Genomic DNA, 26,392 nt, shown 5'->3' on the forward strand with positions numbered 1-26,392 from the left:
GATGCCCACAAACACACAGCTCCTTTTTCTATCTGCAAAGTAGAGAGCGTCCTGACCCTCCTGCTCACCCCCTCCCCCCTCAAGAGGCTTTCTCCACACCAGGGAGATATGCCAGTGTATCTGTGTGCTCGTACCTCATATGAGGAAGATCCCTGTTAGCTGTCATACCGGGATTGAGGAGGTGGTCTGTTCATAACCAAGGATGAGTTCCCGGCGTGTTCGCAACTAGCACATGCAGAGCCCACCAAGAAGTCGGCACTGCACAGCAATCGCAAGCAGTGAGACATTTTCCCGATGCGCGTCTACAGAGATCCAGGAATGTCACTGTCTGTGATTAGCGCTGTGCAGTTCCGACTTCCTGGCGGGCTCTGCACGCACTAGTTGCGAACACACCTGAGCTCATCCTTATTCATAACATGTTACAAGAGGTAAACTTATCCTTTAGGCCCCTTTCACACTGGGGCATTTTTCGAGTGTTATTCGAGCGAAGCCTCATCTGCAATCCCAATGTGCTGGTAAAGCACCGCTAAGACCCTAACGTTGTAGGGCGTTTTTGCAGTGCCTCAGTGTGAAAGGGTAAGGTGTTTTTACAGCGCTTTCAATTCATTTCAATGGAGAGGGGCGTTTTTGGAGCGTTTTTTCAGCGCCCAAAAGCTGCTCCAAAGATGCTGCTTGCAGGACTCAGTGTGAAAGGGTCCATTAAGATACATGGAGAGCGTTTTATGAGCGTTTTAATAGCACTATTTTTAACGCTAAAACGCTGTAAAAACGCTTCAGTGTGAAAGGGGTCTTAAAGTGGATTCTTTCCAAAACAAATTGTATTTGAAAAACCACTGCGCAAATACCGTTGGCTCCCTGCTGCTGTCAATCAAATTCAGTGAGAGAGAAAGGGGCGGGGGTCAGTGTCAAAATAGATGCTTGCTGTGGGGGCGAGGAGCCAGGAGAGCTGAAGGGGCACCTGAGAAGAGGAGGATCGGGGCTGCCCTGTGCAAAACCATAACACAGAGCAGGTAAGTAGAACATGTTTGTTATTTAAAAAAAAAAAAATACTAAAGTTTCCTTTTAACTAGGGTTGTCCCGATACCGATACCAAGCATTTGCCCGAGTACTCCCGATTCTTCACCCGATACTTGTACTGTCAGCGGTGATCAGTGTGTGGGGAAGTTACAAGCACCGATCACCGCTGATTTTAAAGCAGCTAAAAGCCGCTGTGTATCCCGTGTATGCCGCCGTGTATCCCGTGTATGCCGCCGTGTATCCCGCCGTGTTTCTCTCCCCTTTCGTGCTCCTCCTCCACCCCCTGGAAATGTCAGGATTGAGAGCGGGGTAGGAGCCGGTAAATCCGGCTCCTTACTGCTCCGAATGGACAGAGTCAGTGATCACTGACTCTGTCCATTCACATAACTGAAACATTGTAACCTGTGTTTACAAATGTTTCAGTTTATGAATGAAGAGAAGACGCTGTCTTCACTCCATTCATTTTCAGCGCAGCTGATGCTGCTGAGAAAGGGACAGGGGAACATGTGTCCCTAGTCCCTTTCCCTGTCTCAAAGGGAAGATGTCAGAGGTCTGTTAAGACCCCTGATATCTCACCAAAGCCCCCCCAACAGGGCTGAAAAAAGAAATAAAAAAATAAAGAATAAAAAAACAAAAGAATAAAAAAATTATTGTAGAAAATAAAAAAATTTAAGAAAAAACACACTGACACGGTCCACCCCCCCTTAAAAAAAAAAAAAAAGCATTATAAAAAATGTAAAACAAATTGTTAAAGATAAAAAAAAAAAAAAAAAAAAAAACATACTGACACATGTGCCGCTGTCACATGAGATTAAAAAAAAGTACGGTATCGGTATTCGGTATTGGCGAGTACTTGAAAAAAAGAATCGGTACTTGTACTCGGTTATAAAAAAGTGATATCGGGACAACCCTACTTTTAACGCAAGTATTCTAAACATATTTTGTGATCCAGCTGCTACGCCACCAAATACTACAACACCAAACATCCACAATGTTCCTGGTAGTCAGCAACCATGTGCTCCTAGGATGGTAATCACATTATGTAGCTCAAGAGAATCCAAATCAACACATAATAAATGCACAATTCGGTAATTCTGACATGTGCCCTAGTCATTTGTTTAAAGGGTGATATTTGGCGATACATCCCCTTAGATCAGTGGTTCTCAACCTTCAAGTGCCGTGACCCCCTGATAAAATTTCCCAAGTTGTGGGGACCCCTAACAGTAAAATTATTTTTGTAGCGTAGGTTGTCAGCACCCAAGGCAATACAAGTAGTATGCACCCCTAACCCACAGACATTTATCGCTCCCTGAGTCCCTTCCACTTGTACAGTATTAAAACCCCTTATGGTACATTTTAGGATGTACCACTCTTTCGCTTTGTTCTCTTTTTTTCCCTTTTATCTCTCTTTATCCTAATTTCTTGTTTTTTTCCCCCATCCCTCTCTCTAGCCGTCTTTCTTGTTCTTTCTCTCCCTTTTTCTGTGTTCCTCCCCCTCTTTTCATGTATTCTTTATTTTTTATTCCTTCTCTTAGACCCCTTTCACACTGAGGAGTTTTTCAAGCAGTACAGCGCTAAAAATAGCACTGCTATACCGCCTGAAAAACTCCTGCCCAGCTACCTCAATGTGAAACCAGGAGGGCTTTCACACTGAGGCGATGCGCTGGCAGGAGAGAAAAAAATCCCCTGGCAGCAGCATCTTTGGAGCGGTATGTATACCGCTCCTTACCATGTAAAACAATGGGAAACCGCGGCAATACCGCCCGCAATGTGCCTCTGCAGAGGTGCATTGCGGGCGATATTAACCCTTTATCGGCCGTTAGCGGGGGTTAATACCACACCGCTAGCGGCCGAATCCCGCGGCAAATCCGACGGTATAGCGTGAAAGGGGCCTTACTCTTTGGTGGGGGGAATGGGATGAGTGGCAGTGCAGCGGGGGGTTCTCTTCAGCCAACTTTGGTGCTTTTGATCAAGGTCATCTGCTGATCTGAGAACTGTAGTGGGGGCTTTTAATGGCAACTATAATCACAGGTAGTGTTACTCACTGTGTCTCTGACTTTGTGGTGTCTCATAGCAGTGACACCTATGCCGAAATAAGGAGATAGGGTCATCTCCAGCCCCTCCCACTTCACATTCCTCACCAGTCAGCTGACCTCTAATCTCTGCCCCCAGCCATGCCGTGAACTGAATGGGCGGCTGCGATGAGGCCGAGTGGGCGGCCGCATGCTCCAGAAACAACCCAGCTGGACGGCCACAGACTACAGGGAAAGCCCTGCTGGTCAGCTGCGAAAAGACTGGTAGAGCGGTGCAGGCTTCAGGAACAGCCCAGGATTCGGGGACCCCTGGCAAATCGTCATTTGACCCCCAGGTTGAGAACCACTGCCTTAGATTAATGTAGTTAGATAAATGACAGATTACGGTTATTGCATTTATTAAGCAAACCTGTGGATGTTTACTTTACATTGTACATCAGAGATGGACAAATTCTAGGAGACAACATGCTTAAAAAATTACAGCTGGTGTCTTCTCTTTCAACGTTACTAAAAACACATGTTCTCTGGCAACTTAAAACTGCTTAGATTGGCCCTAATGGCTCCTAAATTCTGCATTAGTCTACTTCTGTAAAAGTCATAAAGACACTCTAAGTAAACAGCCACACAAACATAATACAGAGCTTACAATTATATCTCTGATTAGGCTTACAATGTAGTATTTATGATCAAGCACAAAATAAAAAAGATTACTGAGTCAGCAAGAGATCCTGTCTAATCGATTTTTTTTTCATTTGGAGCAATATACACAAACATCTTTTTTAACCACTTCAGATTTACCCCCTTCATGACCAGGCCATTTTTTGAGATACGGCACTGTTATTTTAACTGACAATTGCACGGTTGTGCCACACTGTACCCAAATAAAGTGTTTGTCCTTTTTTTTCCCCACAAATAGAGCAACAATTTTGAAAAAAACAAAAACAATATATGTAGCGCTACCCCCTCAGGAGCCGCTGGTTAGAATTGGGATCGGCATAGTTGTGTTACCTCTGTGATATGTCTAGGGGTGATGACGATGATGAGAGCAATGATGAAATGTCCAAACAATTAGCTGACGTTTTCTGTGCTTTTATTTTGGGTCAAACATGACCAACAGTCAACTTGAGGTAGACAGAATAGGTTGGTGACAAGGAGAGAACTTTGCAGATTCAGGCTATGGATAGAAGAAGCAGTCCTGCCTCCAATGATTAATCTTGCTTTGTCGCCACTCCAGCCGGAGTGGGTATAGTGCCCCTGGACAGGTCCCTCTCACAGGCCTGGCAGCCAGGGTGTCACTCGGAACTGCTGGGAAGGAACAAATCTCTGCCACCGACTTGGCTATAGTAAGATTTAGAGTATTGTAGTGAGACCTCTGCCACAGGCCCAATACTTGCGAACATGGATGATAGAGCGAATCCTCCCAGTAAACACTATTTTGCCTGAATCTTCCTCAGGTAGACTTGATAGCTAGGGGTCACCGACTGACAGTTTGCAGCATACAACCCGTCAGTGTCCGGTCACCCAGATCCCCGAAGGATGGTCTAAGCCCTATTGGGTCACCTGCCTCCGGGTTCTCCTCAGACCGACTCCCCACGGAACAGCACAACTCGCTTGGGATCCTATTAATAAAGGTGGGGGACCCAGTAAGTCACTGGTGCCCCTTGGCAGCATCAGTTGCTCCGGGCCATGAGGGCCCAGAGTCAGGAACTCCGCGTAGCACGTGCGCCCTGGCCTGGTAGGCCATAACGCCGGGGCCCCCTGATGTGCGCACACCCTGAAGGTGGGTGCCGCACCTGGAACCAGGAACCCGTGAAGAACCCCGAAACATGGCGTCTGCCACAGAAATACCCTCCCCCAGCATGCCCCACGAGGGAAACACTCCTCTGATTGGCTGCTGGGCAAAAGGGCACCTCCGCCTGGACCTCTCTGGCACCACCTGTCATCCAAAGATGGAACTACATCTCCGGAGCACAGAATAACCCTAGGAACAGTTCAGGGCTGGCAACAGCCAAATTTAGATAAATCAACATGGATGAAAGCAAGTTACTCTCTCATCCTACTAAATTTGACATAGCACCTGTACTGAAAAGTACACAGGCGCTACATATATTTTTTACTTTCTGCTATAAAACATATCCTATAAATAAAATGTACAAAAATCTAATTTCCTCATAAAGTTAGGCCAATATGTACTCTGCCAATTATTTTTGGGTAAAAAATATCCCAATAAGCGTAACTTGATTGTAGGCGCTATAAGTTTTGTGTAAACCAAACTCTGGGACACATTTATGAAATTATTATTTATTTATTTTTACTAGTAATGGTGGCAATCAGCAACCTGTAGCGGGACTGCGACATTGCCGCAGACATTCTGACACTTTTTTTGGAAACAGTGACACAAATACAGTGATCAGTGCTAAAAATATTCACGGTCGCTGTACTAATCACACTGGCTGGAAAGGGGTTAAACAACAGGGGCAATCAAAAGGTTAACTGGGTGCCTAGCCTGTGTTTATGTGCAGTGTGCTTTTACTAGGGGAAGGCATGGATCCTTGTCCCCATTTTGCAGGAACACAGGATCCATGCCTTCCCTACTGAAAGACGGGAAGCTTCCTTGTTTACATCGGCAGACTGCCGTTCTGCCTCTGTACCGAATGATCAGCGGGTGCTGGCGCACATCGAGTCCGGGTGTATAATCACAGTAAAAGTGAGCCTCCAGCAGCGCACATTTGCGTCCGCTCCCCGAAAGTGCAGGATCACACACATCAGGGTTCGACAAATCCCGGTCGCCAGGTCGACTAGAAATAGCGGCTTGGCTTGTAAGGTGGGCAAAAAAAAAAAAAAAGTTGTTCCATAGGACCGGCGCTCCGCGGACTAGGCCGAAGCCGCGGCCTCGCCTAAAACATCCTGCCCGCAGCTCGCCGCGATCCTGGGAAAAGGCCGCTCGCGGCCTTTTTCCAGGATCACTGCGGGCAGGATGTTTTAGGTGAGGCCGCGGACCTCCCCCGCCGCTCAATCGCGGGGGGCCCGTGATGTCCGGTAATTGAGGCCACGGCTTTGCGGCCTTGTGAAGTCCCCAGCTCTTCCTTGTGTGAGCTGGCGCCATCTGGTGGTGGCCGCTGGTATTACAAGTTAAGCATTACAAGTTAAACAGCAATTCTAATGTCATTTTTCACTATTTTCACTGCCATCTTCTTCCCTCTAATTAGAACCCCCAAACAATATATATATTTTTTATCCTAACACCCTAGAGAATAAAATGGCGATCGTTGCAATACTTTCTGTCACGCTGTATTTGCGCAGCGGTCTTACAAGCGCACTTTTTTTAATAAAAAAATAAGACAACAGTAAAGTTATCCCCATTTTTTTAATATTATGAAAGATAATGTTACGCCGAGTAAATTCATACCCAACATGTCACGCTTCAAAATTGTGTCCGCTCGTGGAATGCCGACAAACTTTTACCCTTTAAAATCTTCATAGGCGACGGGTTGCATGTTTTGAGTTACAGAGGAGGTCTAGGGCTAGAATTATTGCTCTCGCTCTACCAATCGCGGCGATACCTCACATGTGCGGTTTGAACACCATTTACATATGCGGGCGCTGCTCACGTATGTGTTCGTTTCTGCGCACAAGCTCGTCGGGACGGGGTGCGTTTTCTGGTTCCTAACTTTTTTAGCTGGCTCCTAGATTCCAAGCAAATTTGTCAAACCTATATATATATATATATATATATATATATATATATATATATATATATATATATATATATATATATATATATATATATATATATATATATATATATATATATATATATATATATATATACACACACACACACACACTAAGCCTGTTAGCCTGATGAAGAGCAGGGATGCTCACAACTGTACAGTAGCTATCTTTCACATGATTTTGAAGATTACAGTAAATGGTTTTATTGGAGCACGTGTATCTTAGTCGTTTTTTGTTGGATATCGGTGGATGATTGGGAGCCCACCCTGACATTTCTTCAGATCCATGGGAAAGAAAGGGAAGTAACCCACCCAAAGTTCTGAACATACACATTATTTATATATATATATATATATATATATATATATATATATATATATATATATATATATATACACACACACAGATACACACACACACATACATTTGCATATTATATATATAAATGTTGCCATTAATATTGAAACTATGACTGATGATGATGATGCAAAAAAAAAAAAACACTATCTTTTTATAAGGATAGCAATCACATGAAGCCATTTATTATCACATTTTTTTTGGATCCTTTTTAAATCATAATGACAACAGACATCACACAAATGGCCCTGATAAAAAGTCGACATACCCTGGAATGTTTGGTTTCTGGTACAGACACAGAAGGTGGCGCACGCACACACACAGCTTAACCACTTGAGACCCGCGCTATTGACAAGACGTCAACAGCGCGGCTCTCAGGTGCCAACTGGACGTCTTTGGACGTCATTTGAAAGCATTACCCGCGCGCGCCTCTGGGGGGCGCGCAGCGGGTAAACACTGTCCCGGCGCATAGCTGGGAAGCCGATGCGTGTACCTGGCAGCAGCGATGTCCGCCGGGTACACGCGATCGTCGGTAAGACAGCAGGGACGTGGAGCTCTGTGTGTAAACACAGAGCTCCACGTGCTGTCAGAGAAGAGACCGATCTGTGTCCCTTTACATAGAGACACAGCATCGGTCACCTCCCCCAGTCACCCCCCTCCCCCCACACAGTAAGAACACACCCAGGATACACATTTAACCCCTTCCTCACCCCCTAGTGTTAACCCCTTCCCTGCCAGTCACATTTATACAGTAATTAGTGCATTTTTATAGAACTGATCGCTGTATAAATGTGAATGGCGCCAAATTTGTCAAAAGTGTCCGATACGTCCGTCGCAATATCGCAGTCCCAATAAAAAAAAAAAAAAAAAAAATCGCAGATCGCCGCCATTACTAGTAACAAAAAAAAAAATAATAAAAAAAAATCATAATTCTGTCCCCTATTTTGTAGGCGCTATAACTTTTGCGCAAACCAGTCGCTCATTGCGATTTTTTTTTTTTTTTTTACAAAAATACGTCGAAAAATACGTATCGGCCTTAACTGAGAAAAAAAATGGGATATTTATTATAGCAACAAGTAAAAAATATATATATATTTTTTAAATTGTCGCTCTTTTTTTGTTTATAGCGCAAAAAATAAAAACCGCAGAGGTGATAAAATACCACCAAAACAAACCTCTATTTGTGGGGGAAAAAAAAAAAGGACGCCAATTTTGTTTGGGAGCCACTTCGCGCGACCGCCCAATTGTCAGTTAAAGCAAAGCAGTGCCGAATCGCAAAAAGGGGCCTGGTCCTTTACCTGCATATTGGTCCGGGTCTTAAAGCGGTGGTTCCCCCTAAAACTAATTTCTAACAATAGATTCGTAAGACCCGTTACACTGCGGGTAGGCTGGCTTTTTTTTTTTTTTTATTCGTACATACCGAGATCTCCCCGTCTCGTCCCTAGGCGGTCGGCTCTATACGGCGCATGCGCAGCGACGTTCGGCTTCTTTCGGAAAGTCGTGACGTCACGTACGCGCCCGTCCGAGGAACGTCAATCAACTAGGAACGCCCACCGACAAGGAACGAGACGGGGAGATATCGGTATGTACTTAAAAAAAAAAAAAAAAAAGCCAGCCTACCCGCAGTGTAACGGGTCTTACGAATCTATTGTTAGCAATGTGTTTTAGGGGGAACCACCCCTTTAAGTGGTTAAAGAGTTTTTACAATACTATTAATTAAAACACTCATGTATTGCGCTTCGATTGACAATTTCCAAACATCGGATATCTTAGAATCTTCTGTCCCTGGCATGTTCCATTTCCCTTGTGGGCATGTGAAGCCCACAAGCACTATCTTCCGGGTTTCAGTGCAGCTGAGCGACCAGCATGCACTGTCCGTTCTCGCGCATGCGCAGTATGTACGGCTTGCAGCCCCCCGTACACTTCCGACATTGCCATCACAATGAGTGGCGTCGTCGGAAGTGCCCGCCCTGTTGTGATGGCAACCAAGATAATCACACGCGCATGCGCAGTATGTACAGCTCGCAGCGCCGTACACTTCCGACACTGCCATCACAACAGGCGGCAGTGTCGGAAGTGCCCGCCCCATTGTGATGGCAACCAAGATAATCACTGGCGTCAGCACATCAATTCCGGTTTTGGAATATTGTGAGAACGAGTGGCGGCCATCCACACTGACTCCTGGGAATTATGACACATAGCTCTCAGGAGACAGTGCGCCACCGGATCTGACGGCCATATCCGCGGGTGGCACAGACCGGAAATGCCATTGAAAACTCTCCTACACAGGTAACCCTTAAGAAAAAAATAAAATAAAATTCCATTGGACAATGATTTGATTGCTAGAATGCTATTAATGTAAAGTTGAAAAATTGTTTGGAACTCCGCTTTAAGGAATTACAAGTATTCTGTATAGAGGCCAGAGGGTTGGTTTGCTAAAGGAAAAATGGGCAGTTCGCTTTGCTAGGGAATTTTCCCCAGAACTTGGTGAATGTGGTCAAATTTCACTTTGCAAAGAAAACCCAATCATGTGTAAGAAAAAAAAAATGCATTTTCTGAACTTGCCTGAAAATGAAAACTAATGCAGCCACCACATCTAGGGGCTGGTAAGCTATAATATATTACATTTTTGTATTTAAGGTTTTACACTTTATGGAGTTTGACTACAACTGCTGAAGACAGTAAGCATGCCACGCTAATCACTGTTAGGACTGGTGAGATTACTAATGCTGATCATACCTGTAAGTGGTTTAAACTTTGTAACAGCAGTAACCGCAGGCCTGCACACCTGGCTTCTGGACACTGAACGTTCCTCGACTGCTTTGGAATCTGGATTTACACCACAAGTTCTGGCAGGAACTCCAGAAGGCAAATTGTCAATCTTGGGCTGTAATAAAAACAAAATAAATTCATTATTTCATTTTTTGTATTTTCATTGTATTACAATATGCATATATTGTCAGTGACACAGAATCAACAAAATCGTTTTTACAAAAAAAAAAAGAATGCGCAGTAAACCAATAATACATGTAGCGCCAGGTTACTTCCAAGTACCGGTGCCATTGACATTTAGAGTTTATTTAGAGTGTAAGTGACTCTGATTCCAATCATTTAAGTAGGGTCTCTGTTTTAGCTGGCTGTGCTGTGGGCTCATTCTGTTGTGCTGGGGTGTTTTCTTACCCTGGTGCGGTAGGTGGCAGCAGTGAAGTTGAGGTTTGGGTGTTCTCTCCCAGCGGCCAATCAGGAGGTTTGGGCCTTGCTGGGAGAGGGTACTTATGGAACAGACGCCATTTTGGCGGGGTTCTTTTTCTTCCGGTGTGGCACCCACCTTCAGGGTGGCCACATCACGGCGCTCCGGCGTTATGGCCTACCTGTCCGGAGTGTGCGTGCTATGCAGTGTTCCTGGTTTCGGGCCTAAGTTGGTCTGGAGCATTTAAGCAGAATGGGGACCCAGTGGTCGATTCCAGAAGAATGCATGTAATCCAAACCACTCGGATATCAAAGCGAATTTCCCCAAAGGAATCAATGAAACTCAGATAATTTGTTACAGTATCACTGCTAGTGTTTGCAGTCCCGCATGTGCCCAGAGGTGGGGGTGTGCCGAAGACACTCGGAAACGCAGTGTCACCGATGCCTCCGCACCTCTGGCCACATGCGGTACTGCACAACCCAGAGGCTTGAATCCTTCTCGTCTTGTGAGACAATGCTCACAAGTCAGGATAATAAAAAAAATTGCGTATTGCGAAACGCTCGTAAACCGCTTTACTAGCAAATCTAAGGTTTTACTTCATTTGTAAAAAAAAAAAATTAAAACCATTTATCATTCCTTCTATTGGACAATTATGTGCCACTTTGTGTTGGTTTATGTTTATGGCTAGAACATGACAACATTTGGAAAATTTCAAGGGGTATAAATACTAATAAGTCACTGAACTTATACTTTAGTACTCTTGTTGTCACTGATCCAAAACAATATATGCAGACCAAGAGTTTGTGCTGTGCTCTTGTTACAACTCAACATGGGAAAGCAGACCCTGCACTAGAAAGGGAGGTCCACTCATTACATCAGGGCTCTCACCCCCTTTCCAATTTACCATGGTGGTTCCAGGCCTCATTTTCAGTGCAGAAGGAATGAACAAATGGATACCTTCTTTTTTTTTTAACTCCACAGCAGCGCCTGCGAGAACACCACACTTGGAACAGCCAACGCTATACTATGGAACCCTCTATGCAGGCTGAGGGTCAAGCAAATTCAGACACCCATGGCACCAGCAGGGCACATCCAGGCAACCATGGCACCAGCAGGACAGATCCAGGCAACCATGGCACCAGCAGGACAGATCAGGCAACCATGGCACCAGCAGGACAGATCCAGGCAACCATGGCACCAGCAGGACAGATCCAGGCAACCATGGCACCAGCAGGACAGATCCAGGCAACCATGGCACCAGCAGGACAGATCCAGGCAACCATGGCACCAGCAGGACAGATCCAGGCAACCATGGCACCAGCAGGACAGATCCAGGCAACCATGCCACCAGCAGGACAGATCCAGGCAACCATGCCACCAGCAGGACAGATCCAGGCAACCATGCCACCAGCAGGACAGATCCAGGCAACCATGCCACCGGCAGTACAGATCCAGGCAACCATGCCACCAGCAGGACAGATCCAGGCAACCATGCCACCAGCAGGACAGATCCAGGCAACCATGCCACCAGCAGGACAGATCCAGGCAACCATGCCACCATCAGGACAAATTCAGGCAACCATGCCACCAGCGGGACACAGCCAAGCTGGAGAGTTGCAGTATCATTTTGCTTTGACTGCAGGGCAGTGTTGGGCTCTCCCTCTCTAGGGTTTTTTAGCGGGAGGTTAGCAGACCCAATTCCCTTTCTTGGCTGGGTTTCCTTTAGGCCAAAGCCCAAGAGTGGCCATTCCAAAAAGAGATGTGCTATTTATGGTTCCAAATGGGGGAGCTTCTGAGAGAAGTCTGTGTGTCAGCCTTGCATACTTATTGGTTTCCTAATAAACAGGCTGAAATTTGCTATGTGGGTGGTCCTGCCTCCACCATCCTGCCTGACATCTTTTTATTAAAAAAATTTAAAGAGACTGGCTGGAAAATAGCCAGCAAACACTGACTACATCCAGCCAGATGCAGTTGCTGTTCAGGTATTCTGCTGGTGCTGGCTATCAGAATACAATAGCCACAACAAGAGATGTGTCCATCCGCGCTGTATATTAGACAGAGAGGAATAAGATATTTTCAGGTGAAGGTAAAAAAATAAATCGAAATCTTTGTTAAACTTTAGCCTCCACCTTCCAATCTTTTTGCTCTTCAGAGACAGATTTGAAACCTCCTGCCCAACATGTTCTGTGCCCAGATCCCTTACTCCATTGCTGGTGGCTGTAGGGTTTTCTCAGAAAATATCCCATTCCTTCCCAGCCCCATTGATCTAGTGCGGAAATCCAGCAGAAATAAACTTCCTCTTCTTTAAAGTAAGTGGAAGCAGAAGGGGGGTAATTCTGTTAGCATAGTGATGCTCATTTCTCCTTAATAAGGGGAATGCAGGACAGGATACTATCTATTAAAGGGTTACAAAACTTTCTTAGACGAGGTGGATGACTATAAGGGCCATTTAGTAGTCACCTGACATTGAGTGGATAGTGTCTGTTCTTGCATATTCACATGTATCAGAACATTAGAGAGGATGAAGATTTTGGCCTTTTCCAGTTCTCTATATGCTCACAATCTATTGATCAGTTAAATCTTTAATTGTTTCTATTAGCTGATGCCTGGGTGTGGTGGCTTCGTGTGTCTCGTCTTCCCGACTGCAAGGGATACAACCTCCAGGCTGTTGATACAACCCAGAGCTTGCAGCTATTTTACTTCCGCTTTGACTTAAAAAGCTCTATATTCCCACCAGAGCAAGGCTTGCTAAGGCCAAATTGATAAAGCCTCTTAATTCTTGGGGAGGACCTCATTAGCTGAAAAGTTATGAACTTCACTCAATTGGGAATAGTATAAATGAGCCTCTGGAGTAAAATGCATGAGCATTGGAGTGAGGCAATTGGGAATAGGCAGTGTAGACCTTTATGGATGGCTATGTGAGGCTACTTGCAGCGATCTTTGGCATATACCTACACTCCTTTTGTGGTAGACATCTAATGTAGGGTCCTGGGGTGCTCCAGAAAATTGAGGTTTTACAGAACAATATCCAGTGACTGGGTTGTATATATTTTACAGCTTAGGCCTTAAAGGGGTTGTAGAGGTAAAAAAAAATCCCCAAAATAGCTTCCTTTACCTTAGTACAGTCCTCCTTCACTTACCTCATCCTTCCATTTTGCTTTTAACATGTCCTTATTTCTTCTGAGAAATCCTCACTTCCTGTTCTTCTGTCTGTAACTACACACAGTAATGCAAGGCTTTCTCCCTGGTGTGGAGAAAGCCTCTAGAGGGGGGGGGAGGGGGCGAGCAGGAGTGTCAGGACGCCCACTAACACACAGCTCCTTTCTCTATCTGCAAAGTAGAGAGTGTCCTGACTTGCCTGCTCGCCCCCTCCCCCCTCAAGAGGCTTTCTCCACACCAGGAAGAAAGCCTCGCATTACTGTGTGTAGTTACAGACAGAAGAACAGGAAGTGAGAATTTCTCAGAAGAAATAAGGACATTTAAAGGCAAAATCGAAGGATGAGGTAAGTGAAGGAGGACTGCACCAAGGTAAAGGAAGCTATTTAGGGATTTTTTTTTTTTTACCTTTACAACCCCTTTAAGCCTAGTACACACCAGTAGTTTTTATATTTTTCGTTCGACCCAGCAGGGCTGAACAAAAATAACCTGACAGCTCAGGAGGAGCGGCTGCACTAACTATCCAACATTAGTACAGTGATCTCCCCTGCTGTGCTATTGTGTTCTGATAGGGTGATGGACCCATCCCACCAGAACACTCCAGTCAGCACTCTAAGCTATTGGCTGACAGCACTGACCAGGAGCTGATCGGCACACTTTTTTCGGTCATGCTCTTTTGACTGAAGCTGGAAGGCTTCTGATGACTCATCCATTCTTAAGGACGTGGCGGGCGGCCGGCTGGCTGGCACACTTCTTAACAAACAGTTAAGGCCCATACACACGATCTGACTTTTTGACATCAAATGTCCGACTGACCTGTATGATCAGACAATCCATCGGACAAATGTTCGCTGTGAAAACAGACAAACTTTCCGGCAACAAATATCCGATGGAGGCTAATCCGATCGTCTGTACACAAGTCCATCGGACTAAAGTCCAAAGTACAAACACGCATACTCAGAACCAATGCTAAAAGATCAGACAACAATAGCAGAAGTTGCCCACAGGGTGGCGGTAAAGAGCTGAAAAAACACGTGATTTGGTAAAAGTTGGCTGAAAAAGTCCTGCCGTGTGTATGCAGAACAAGCTCACGGACAAAGCCCTTCAAACAAGAATCCACAGAAAAGTCTGATGGAAGTCCGATCGTGTGTATGAGGCTTTAGTCACAGGTTGTTACGGATGTCGGCAGCCTCTGTTTTTCCTGCCAAAACGCTGCTCTTACAGAGGGATTTTTCTTTCTGCCACAAAACTCTGCTAAAAGCCTATGTGTGCATGAACACACAGGATAACATGCAAGGGAGTTTAGAGGCAGTTAAAAAAAAAAAAAGAAAAGAGGTCCAAAACAACAGCTGTAAAAAACATCCTGCTGTGCGGTCCGGTCATCAACAGGCCACAAACCCCGGGAGCTGCGGTGGCTCAACGCGATTGGCACTGCGCTTACAAGCTATTCACCTCTGCAGCTAGGGGTTCAGATCCCGTTCTCGGCTACATGTGAATTGAGTTTGGTGGTCTCAGCCCGGCTCCCGGTGAGTGTGCTATGCGAGGTAAGCCTGCGCTTAGTACGCCCACCCCCCTCCCACAAAAACCACCACACTTACACACGCACTCGCAATTGGGTTAACATGCACGCACTTTGACCACGCGGCCTCTAAAAAGAGAGGCGAATGACTAACGGGGCTGGTTGAGCGGGCTAGATCCTCTCACTCCCTTATAGGGAGTCCCTCTGCCCCGTTGGGCTTCAAAGCGGAGCAGGTAGGACGGGCTGTGTGGGAGGACCCCCTCACACACCCACCATTGCCACCCGGGGCATGGAGAAAGGTGGCAGATTGCCTCTGGGGGAGGCCTGCCTACTCCCAACTCCTGCAGTCCGGCTCCTCTCTCGAGTACACGCACAAAATACACTTTAGCCCTGGTTCACACTGGGTACGATTTGGAACGATTTGAGATGTGATTTGACATGTCAAATCGCATCTCAAATCGGCGGCAATTGTCGGCAATGGCACTGTCCTAATCAGTGCGACGCCGCATCTGCGATTTCAAAAAGTAGTTCCTGTACTACTTTTTGCGATTTCGGGCAGCGATTTACATTAAATTGCGGCCGAAATCGCGGCAAAATCGCGGCCGCGAAATCGCGGTAAAATCGCGCATTTTACCGCGATTTTGAATTCGCAGCAGTGTGAACCTAGGCTTAAAAAAAAAAGAAGAAAAAAAAACAGGCCACAAACCGGCACAGGTCCACAGCCCGGGGGTTAGGGACTCCTGGATTAAGGGCAGGTTTGCGTAAAGGGAGCCCACACCTCCCTAAAAGGTAAATGGCAGCTAAAGGTATCCCGTGCCTGCCCACACCAACTCACAAACTATGAAAACAAATAACAACCACCCCAACCTATAACTAACCTTTGCCGCAAGGAGCACATAGAAGGGCAACACACATACATAAACAAAAACAACAATTTGCAGCTCACCTACCAGCTAACCTGCAACAAAACCGAATCGATCCTGTATAACATGCGATCCTTGCTGCAAAGGCTAGTTATAGGGTGGGGTGGTTTCCATTTGTTTGCAGTATGTGAGTTGTTGCAGGCAGGCACCTTCAGCTGCCATTGTGCCCTTGCTAGGTGTCCCATGCTAGGTGTCCCATGCATCCCTATACCTTTAAGGAGGGGTGGAATCCCTAAAAGCAAACCTGCCCCAACTCTATCCAACTGCTATAGATCTCTTCCATTTTACAGTGTAATGGGGTGCCTTGATGTGGCCACTGCGGCTTACACATATGTTTGCAAATGTGTGCGACTAAACCCCTTGTTTTTAGCGTGAACTGTTAGACAGGGCCAGTTTGGTTTTTGTTGCAGGCTAGCTGGTAGGTAAGTGAGCTGGGAAATTGATTGTTTTTGAAGTCTTATAATTTGTCAGCAGTATTAGCCTTTTCTACAGGAGTAGTTATATCATTTACTGCAACAAATACCTGAGTTTGCTCCTTGCAAGAATTTGCTCAAATGGGATAATTTCTATAACCCTTTCACTTCCACGATTCTATTTTTTTGCTTCCACATAAACAAGTACATTATGGACTTTCAACAAAAACACTTCAAACCATAAACCTAAAATCTGAAAGTAGAATACATACACAATAGTATTGATAAAGTTGTTTCTGTATGTCCTACGATTCACAAATAAATGTTGATCAAAGTCAAATATCTAAAAATATATACTGTACATTACAGATATGTTTAGTGCACACAAAAACACTGAGCCTTATACACTATCAGCAGTGTTTCAGATTACAACATTTTTACTAATTCAGGTAAAAAAAAACATTCCAAATGAATGTGACATGCGTCAGAAATAAGAAAATCCCACTGGCAGTAATTCTACTGGAACCTTCTGCACGCATTTATGATGTATTATATTGCTTTAATGCATGAGACTCACTGGTATATATTTGTCGATTGTGTTTGTGAACATTGTATTATTATTAAAAAAATAGGAAAAAGAGAAACTGAAAAATCCCTTTAATGACATTAACAGAAATGTTGCAGTTCATGCAACATATCATATTTTTTTGGCATTAGTACGCCAAGCAGTAGGTGATGCAGGACTCTATAGACCAGGAGTGCCCAAAAGCTGGCCCACGGAACCCTCTGGTGTGGCCCGCCACCTCCTGCTTTGGGAGCGAGCAATATCCACCCTAGGGGAGAACCAGCAGTACCTGCTAGCCATACCTGCCCCTGGGGAACAGCCAGCAGTACCTGCCAGATATATGCACCCCTGGGGAACCGCCAGCAGCAGCTGCCAGCCGTACCCACCCTGGGGGACAGCCAGCAGCACCCGCCAGCCGTACCCGCCCTGAGGGACAGCCAGCAGCAAGCCAACCCCACCCTGGGGGACAGAATAGGATTGAAGGGCCTAAAGAGCAGAGAGTGCCGTTTCCCCCTCTGCTCTGCATATGCAGAGTGGACACGGACCTGTCATCCGCCCACTTATTGTGGCCCATGATCGGTTACTAAGACGCTTAAGTGGCCCTCGCTTTTCAAAAGGCTGGGCACTCCTGCTATAGACGATAGTCATTCCGGCATATTAAATCATTTTATTTTGGAACAATAAATAATAGCACATAGCACAATAATAGCACATTATTTATATGTCACAATTTTCCTATTTTATTCTTGGGACAATTTCCGCATAGTTTCTAATGTCACACCAATAGTTAATCAGGCCCAGATTTTTTTTTTTAAGGTTGTAATAAATAAGGAAGATGAGACTGTGTCAAATGAAATATAAAAATAAATATTTCAGCATACATACATATAATATAGAATAGCATTGCAACCACAATCTATTGATCGCGGGTGCAATGCACAGGTTCCTGCAGACTATTCCTCCAGCCCCATATGCATATGGAGGTATGGACCTGCTGTTACAGAGCTGGAGGAAGTAATCAATGGACTACAAGTGTGGTGATGTCATTAAACTTGTGCTCCATGCTTGGTGGGGGGCTGCAGAATGGCACCCTGTTACACTATAAATATGGGTGTGACATGAAATGTGGCATGAAAAGGTGGAATTAGCATTTATGGGTGCTTTCCAAAAATAATTAAGGTAAGGTGAAGAACGCACAAGCGTAGAACACATATTTACCATTAACAACGTAGTCAAGCTTTCGGTTGTCTTATCAGAGAAGGAATTATGTTTAACAGGTGGTGTAAAACGAGGCTTTTTTGTGGGATTCCCCAGCAATTGCTGACTTGGAGCTGCTGATCTTCTCATTTTGCGCTCACCTAGAGGAAGAGATGGAACCAATGTAAGTATAATGCATGTTAACTGTCAGATTGAAGAACACCTGTCATGAGAAAAATACAGGAGCTGCAATTACCGATCTTCATTAGAATATGCAGGTTCCTGGCCCTCATCCTCATCCTCTGGTTCAAAGCTATTGGAGTAACAGACCTGAAAAACGTATGCAGATCAGGTTTTCTGACTCGACTTCGATGCCATCTGCTGCATACTAATTTTGGGTCTGTTTTACAAAGTGAAGGATTTTTATATATAAAAAAGGGGATCGGGCAGCGCGAGATGGATTTACACTGTGGGACATTTTTATTTCTTTAATAAAGGACTTGTCCCAAGCTGTCCCCTGTCTTTTTTTCAATTTTTTACACTTTTTTGTGAAATGGTAGGGGTACAATGTACCCGTTACCAATTCACATAGGAGGGTGCCGGGATCTGGGGGTCCCCTTGTTAAAGGGGGCTTCCAGATTCCGATAAGCCCCTGCCTAAAGACCCCCACAACCACCGGGCAAGGGTTGTGGGGATGAGGCTGGGGACAAGGTGCTTTGGGGGTCAGACCCCAAAGCATCCTCCCCATGTTGAGGGCATGTGGCCTGGTACGGTTCAGGGGGCCTGCCAGGTTGCGTGCTCGGATAAGAGACCCCTGAAAGGTCTGGTATGGATTTTGAGGGGGACCCCTACACCATTTTTTTTCTAAAATTTAGTGCAGGGTTCCCCTTAATATCAATACCAGACCCAAAGGGCCTGGTAATGGACTGAGGGGGGACCCACACCGTTTTTTTCAATGACTTCAATGATCTTTATTTCCGGGACCCCACAATTCATTATAGCCGCAATCAGTTTTAAATTACTTTTTTTCCTTTAGAAATTTCATTTTGCTGTGGGACTGTTCTAAACATAGGAAAAAGCTGAGTTAGACTTACCGATAACTCCTTTTCTGAGAGTCTTCCTGGACAGCCCATGAGACCTAGGGCTCCTCCTACCAGGACAGGAAACATGTTACCCCCACCAGATAAAAGGGCGGTCCTCCAGGCCCCATGTCAGTCTTCTCGAGAACCGTAGGACTTCCCTGAAAAACATATGCATAATACACATAACTTCCATACAAAACCGAGTGGGAATCCGGCTGTCCTGGAAGACTCTTAGAAAAGGAGTTACCGGTAAGTCTAACTCAGCTTTTCTCCAAAGCGTCTTCCAGGACAGCCAATGAGACGATGAGCCAGAACTTACCAGTCTAGGGTGGGACAACTGCCTGAAGGACCTTTCAACCAAACAATTGTTCGTGAGCAGATAGCAGATCCAGGCGATAATGTTTAATGAAGGTCGAATAACTGGACCATGTGGCAGCCTTGCAAATTTGTTCCGGTGAGGCACCAGCCCTCTCAGCCCAAGACACAGACAACGCTCTTGTTGAATGCGCAGTGACAAAAGGTGTAGGAACTTCTCTAATTTTGTAAGCTTCCGAGATGGCTTGCTTTATCCATCTAGCCAATGTGGCTTTAGATGCACTCTTACCCCTGTGCGTACCTGAAAAAAGGACAAATAAAGCGTCTGTTTTCCTAAAGGTCTTGGCGACTTCCTGATAGACGAGAAGGATCCTTCTCACATCTAACTAAAACTTCCTTTCTTGATCGCCCTGTGGCAAACTACAAAAGGATGGCAGTACAATATCCTGTGATCTATGAAATGTACTGGCCACCTTAGGCAAAAAACTTGGATCCGTTTTTAAAACAACTCGAACCTCAAAAATCGCGAGGAATGGCTCCCTCACTGATAAGACCTGTAACTCGCTTACTCTACGAGCTGAGGTAATTGCTACCAAAAAAATGATTTTTAAAGTAAGTAATTTAATAGAAATATTCTCTAGGGGCTCAAAAGGAAACTCTACCAGAGTTTGAAGTACCAGGGACAGGTCCCATGTTGGACAACTTCTCACCACTACTGGCCTGGCCCTAGAAATGGATTTAAAGAATCTAGCTACCGTGGGATTTTCCAAAAGAGAAAACTGGAGGAAAACACTGATAGCTGTCGCCTGTACCTTCAAGGTACTAACTGAAAGACCCTTGTCGACACCCTCTTGAAAAAAATTCCAAAATAGAAGGAACATCATGCGTTGATCTTTGGTTTTCAGACAACCATGAATTAAACTTTTTCCAAACTTTGAAATATATGGCTCTAGTGACTGGTTTTCTGCAATTCTTGATTACTTTGTCAGAAAACCCCTGAGCCCTCAGTATCTTTTCTTCAGATACCAAGCCGTCAATTTTAAGGAAACCACCTGTGGGTGTGCGACTGGACCGAGACAGCAAGTCCTCTCTCTTCTGAAGCCTCAGTGGAGGCTCCGAGACCAGAGTCTGTAGTAAAGAAAACCATGGCCCCTTGGGCCAAAAGGGGGCGATCAGAATAAGGTCTGTTTCTTCTAGGAGAAACTTCCGGGATAAGTCTGATCGGTGGGAAGGCGTAGCAGAGGTCGAATGGCCACGGATTCGCCAAAGCATCGATCCCCAGTGATTGATCTGCTGGGTTTAGAGAAAAGAACTCCTCTGTCTTGCAGTTGTCCTGATTTGCGAACAGACCTGCTTCGGGATAACCCCATTTGTCGGTGATCTCCGCAAATACTTCTGGATGAAGTGACCAAGGCCCAGATTCTCATAGGACTTACGAGGGCGCAGTGCCATGTACGCCGTCGTAAGTCCTAATCTGAGCCGTCGTATCTATGCGACTGATTCTTAGAATCAGTTACGCATAGATATCCATTAGATCCGACAGGCGTAAGTCTCTTACGCCGTCAGATGTAAACTGCAATTTTTTTTTTGACTGCTAGGTGGCACTTCCGTCGAATTCCCTGTAGAGTATGCAAATTAGCTAGATACGCAAATTCCCGTCCCGTTACGACGTTTACGTTAGGCTTTTCCCGGCGTAAAGTTGCCCCTGCTATATGAGGCGCAGCCAATGTTAAGTATGGCCGTCGTTCCCGCGTCAAAATTTTAAAAAGTTACGTCGTACAAACATCTGTGAATGGGGCTGGACGTCATTTACGTTCACGTTGAAACCAATGACGTTCTTGCGACGTCATTTGGAGCAATGCACACTGGGAAATTTTACGGACGGAGAATGTGCAGTTCGTTCGGCGCAGGGACGCGCTTCATTTAAATGATACACGCCCCCTACCCGCCGAATTTGAATTCCGCCGCATGATTTACGCTACGCCGCCGCAACTTTACAGGCAAGTGCTTTGTGAATAAAGCACTTGCCTGAAAAACTTGCGGCGGCGTAACGTAAATCGGATACGTTACGCCGCCGCAGAGATACGCCCAGTGGACAAGAATCTGGGCCCAATTGTCTTGCTCCATCTTGTGGCGACTGAGATAGTCTGCTAGACAGTTTTGCGTCCCCTTCAGGTGCACTGCTGTAATTGAGGCTAGATTCTCTTCTGCCCATGACAACATTTCCTGGGCAATCAATTGAAGAATCCGACTCCTCGTGCCTCCCTGTTTGTTTAGGTACGCAACCATCTCAATGTTGTCTGATAGGATCTGGAGATCGTGACCCCTGATTTCTGACTGAAAAACCTGCAGGGTTGTGAACACTGTCTCCATACGGAAGTGCTTGTACCTGATCGATCGGTTTAGAGACCGAAGATTCAGAATAAGCCGATACTTTCCTGACGGCTTTCTGATGACAAAAATATGGGAATAAAACCCTTTGCTCTGATCTGAGCTGGGAACAGGAATCAGGACTTTCTGATCTAGCAAGTCTCCTATTTAGAGACCCAGAGCCCTCGCTTTTTCCCGATCTTTGGGAGGGGAGGTGACCTATAGTCGCTCTGGTGGTTGGCAGGAGAATTCCAGTCTGTACCCATTTGCCACTAGATCCAGGATCAAGAGACTTGAGGTGACTGCTGTCTACTGTGGGAGAAAGGCTGAGATGGGGCCTGAAGGACCGCCCTTTTATCTGGTGGGGGTAACGTGTTTCCTGTCCTGGTAGGAGGAGCCCTAGGTCTCATGGGCTGTCCTGGAAGACGCTTGGGAGAAAATGCGCCACTTAACAGGCATACTATAGATACCCCCCAGGTACGAAATTTAAAGGAATATTTCACTTTTGTTTCACTTTAAGCATTATTAAAATCACTGCTCCTGAAAAAATTGCAGTTTTTAAAACTTTTTTTTTGCATTGATACATGTCCCCTGGGGCAGGACCCGGGTCCCCAAACAATTTTTATGACAATACCATGCATATAAGCCTTTAAAATTAGCACTTTTGATCGGCAAACACCGATGTTCGTGTCGAACGTACTGGCAGCTTATTATTCTAAATAGGAAACCTTAATTTTGTTTGCAAATATTAAAGATTATAACTACCAGCAAGAATAAGTCCTTACATTTAGACCCCTCTGGGGCGGTCTTAAGGAGCTCTACTAACCACCTCCCATTCATTCCAGTGTGACTTCACACTTGGGCAGTGTGCTTGTGGGACATTTGGAAAAGTCCCGCAAGCAGCATCTTTGGGGTGGGTTAGAACGCTGTATTTAGCACTCCAAAAACACCCTGCCCATTGGAATGAATGGGCAGGTCTTATAAAGTGCCTGAAAAGCGATTTGAAAGCGCCACAAAACTGGAGTTTTTAACCCTTTTTTGAGGGTTAAAAGCACCCTGCTAGCGGCCGAAAAGTGTCTCTAAAACGAGCAGCACTTTAGCTCTAATGGCCGGCGCTTTCAGTGTGAAAGCAGTCTTAAAGAGCACCTTTAATTTCAGATCCATCATAGCAGTGCCTGTTAGCGGGCATCCACTCACCTGCTGCCGCATCACCAGCCGTCCCATTAAAGTGAATGGGACTGTCAGTAAGTCAACAGTGGGTTAGAAGGAGGAGCCACTGCGGGACAGAGATGACAGTTGCTCTTTAAAAATTATGATTTAAATCAGGGATATGCAATTAGCGGACCTCCAGCTGTTGCAGAACTACAAGTCCCATGAGGCATAGCAAGACTGACAGCCACAAGCATGACACCCAAAGGCAGAGGCATGATGGGAATTGTAGTTTTGCAACATCTGGAGGTCCGCTAATTGCATATCCCTGATTTAAATCAAGCCTTTTTACTAGTGATTAAAAACAACTTAAAGCGGAGCTCTGCTGTAAAAAAAATATATTAAAAGCCAGCAGTCACAAATACTGCAGGTGCTGACTTTTAATACATAGACACTTACCTGTCCTGGAGTCCAGCGACGTTGGCAACAGAAGACGAGCGATTGCTCGTCTCTCGACTGCCACCACTGCCATCCTGCCATCCTCGGTGAGGGAATGAGGAAGTGAAGCGTTGCAGCTTCACTTCCCGGTTCCCTACTGTGCATGCGCAAGCAGCGCTGCGAGTCTTTCACTGGTCACCGTTGTGTTCTGGGAGCTGTGTGTTTCCCAGAACACAACGGGGGGGGTTCAGACATGGCGTAGTTTGCCGCAGATTCTGCGGCCATCTTTCTCCGGACGCGGAAGCAAACACCTACCGTATTTATTGGGGTATAGCGCGCTCCCGCGTATAGCGCGCACCCCTAAAGTTGCAGCGGATTCCTGTGGAAAAAAGTTTTTTTGTACTTACAGTTTTGGTGTCTTGTGCGGCCTCTGTCGGCGGCCTCGTCAGGTCCGGCGTCCGTCTGCGGCTGTCCTCTTCGTCGGGTCTGGCGTCCTCCCCGCTCGTTTCCTGCGCCGAGTTTGAATACTGCACCGACATATACAGAGCGCAGTACACTCGTGTATTGTCGGGCAGGCTCGGCAACTCTCGCGCTGACGTCCTGTACGTCCAGGACGTGAGCGCGGAAGGAGCCGAGACTGCCCGACTATACCCGAGTGTACTGCGCTCTGTATATGTCGGCGCAGTATTCAAACTCGGCACGGGAAAGCGGGTATCGGCGAATACCGCGCACCCACGATTTTTCCCTGATTTTCAGGGCAAAAAAGTGCACGGTATACGCCGATAAATACGGTATATTATACAGGTATCTGCTCCCCTCTGAAAGGTGCCAAATGTGACACCGAAGGGACAGCAGAAGTTCCATTTCTGGGTGGAACTCCGCTTTAATGCAAAAACTCCCGTCAGTAGCAATCCTACGTGAATACTTATCTCCGCATCCCACGCTATCACTTGCGAGTCTGGAACACACCGCTACAAATTTGCACAGGACCCTTTTTTCGTAATGACACTCAAAGCTCAATGCCTGTGGATGGCATCTGTGTGAACCACTTCAATAGGAATACATAATATCTAGCCTGTCATGCGAATCTGTAAGATTGAAAATGCATATGTATGAACCAGGGTGGCTCCATTCACATCTGAGTGTCTTCGGATCGTGGCAGAATCTCTGCAATTCTCCCCGCAATCGCAAAACACAGGTTCAGGTGCCATTTTCTTGGCGCCTAAAACGTGGCGTGGTTTTGCCGTGATTGTCGAGCAGCAAATCGCATCTTGTGAAGCTTGTCGCTCCAAAAAAAAAAAAGCTCCTGCTACTTTTTGGGTGACAATCTTCACGATTGCACCGCGTTTTAGGTGCCATTCAAAATAATGACACCTGAACCTGCGTGTGGGATCCCAAAGCGCCCAGGTGTGAATGGAGCCGCTCTGGTTCATATATTTGCGATTCTGGATGCTTTTTCAAACTCGCAGATTCGCATGACAGGTTAGATATTATGTGCTCCTATTGAGATGGTTCACACAGATGCGATCTACACGCAGTGCGCTTTGAGCGCGAGTTTGAATCGTGTAACAATCGCAGCTAAATTGCACCACATTTTAGGTGCCATCGAAAATAATGGCACCCAAACTTGCACTTTGCAATTGTAGTGCGTATTGAGATTTGCCAGCAGAATTGCAGTAACTGTGTGTAATCGTAAACCGTACGTTTCTGCGCACGCAGTGAAGTGCGTTTGCCATGCGTTTTTATTTGCGGTGCATTTTTCCTAAGCTTGCATTTGCTTGAGGTCACTTCTGTCTACTTTTTTACGCACACTGCATTGCGTTGTTGTGCATCTACACGTTTCTGTGCATATGTAGCGCGGGGAAAAGCATGACAACACCCTCTGATCTCATTGGGTGACTGTGTGCTGACCGCTTTACTTCCTGTACAGGGAAGGACGCCCTGGGGGTTATTTACGAAAGGCAAATCCACTTTGCACTACAAGTGCACTTCAAATTGCACTGAAAGTACAGTCGCTGTAGATTTGAAATGAGGGGAAGCTCTGCTGATTTTATTATCCAATCATATGCAAGCTAAAATGCGGTTTTCCTTGCATGTCCCCTTCGGATCTACAGTGACTGCACTTCCAGTGCAATTTCAAGTGCCTTTCGTAAATAACCCCCCATTGTGTACACCTTGTGAGGGAAGTGATGGCAGAACTGTGTCACAATGTCTACAATCCCCTACAGATGTACAGAGGAGACATTCTTTAACTAGCCTGACTATGTGCTGCTGTCATCACATGAAAAGCCTGGCAGTGCCCCCCTATTTCTACTGTACCTGCTGTGTCCCCCTACTCCCGCTGTGTCTGTCATATTCTCCTCTCAGGAGATGGCGGTAAAATCATTCTGTAGCTTGCTTAGTACTTCAGACTGAAAGAACTGTGAGCGGGGAGGTCACATGATTCAGTAAACTCAGCACTAGGGGGAGAATACGATTCAGGAAACAGACAGGAAGTGTCTGCAGCACCGGACTCCGGTGGCCATGTTTGTTGAGCCTTTTTCACGATAAAACAGAAAATAATTTACTAATACTGAAGAAGCTAGAATCTGGATCAGTTGCACATAGTCATCTTCTTACTTTCATTTTCAAAGCTTTACTGAACAAACTAGAAGCTGATTGGTTGCTCCTGATTCTGTCAGCTTAAATTTTTTAAAAATTCCCCGTCTAGCAGTCTTTCTTGATCCTTTTAACGCAAAGGGACCCTTTAAATATTTTTTATTCAACAACAAAGTTTTCCCCAAGGTGGGACGTTAAAGCGGAGGTTCACCCAAAAAATAAATTTTTAACATTACATTCAGCCGAGTTATCCTAATGACAATCGGCTGTTTTTTTTGTTTTTTTCCCGTACATACCGTATTTCACCGCCGCTTCCGGGTATGTCTTCTGCAGGA

The 26,392-nt window shown here is 45.6% G+C and overlaps 2 protein-coding genes across 2 annotated transcripts in view; both read right to left on the reverse strand.

Annotated features, from left to right (window-relative positions):
• LOC120941341 (fibrinogen silencer binding protein) overlaps positions 1–9,968 on the reverse strand; it is a 40,872-nt gene extending 30,904 nt beyond the window's left edge. The window contains exon 1 of the mRNA XM_040354675.1: positions 9,882–9,968. The gene's annotated coding sequence lies outside the window, so the exon portion shown is untranslated. The remainder of the gene's footprint in view (positions 1–9,881) is intronic.
• Positions 1–25,899, reverse strand: part of RAD54B (RAD54 homolog B) — a 125,751-nt gene extending 99,852 nt beyond the window's left edge. Inside the window, exons 1-3 of the mRNA XM_040354674.1 lie at positions 25,779–25,899; positions 18,127–18,266; positions 9,882–10,029 (exon numbers count right to left, since the gene is read on the reverse strand). Of these exons, the coding sequence (XP_040210608.1) occupies positions 9,882–10,029; positions 18,127–18,255 (277 nt within the window). The 5' untranslated portion in view covers positions 18,256–18,266; positions 25,779–25,899. The remainder of the gene's footprint in view (positions 1–9,881; positions 10,030–18,126; positions 18,267–25,778) is intronic.
• Between the last annotated feature and the right edge of the window lie 493 nt (positions 25,900–26,392).

The sequence above is a fragment of the Rana temporaria genome, chromosome 5 (genome assembly GCF_905171775.1).
Source record: "Rana temporaria chromosome 5, aRanTem1.1, whole genome shotgun sequence".
Lineage (NCBI taxonomy): Eukaryota > Metazoa > Chordata > Amphibia > Anura > Ranidae > Rana > Rana temporaria.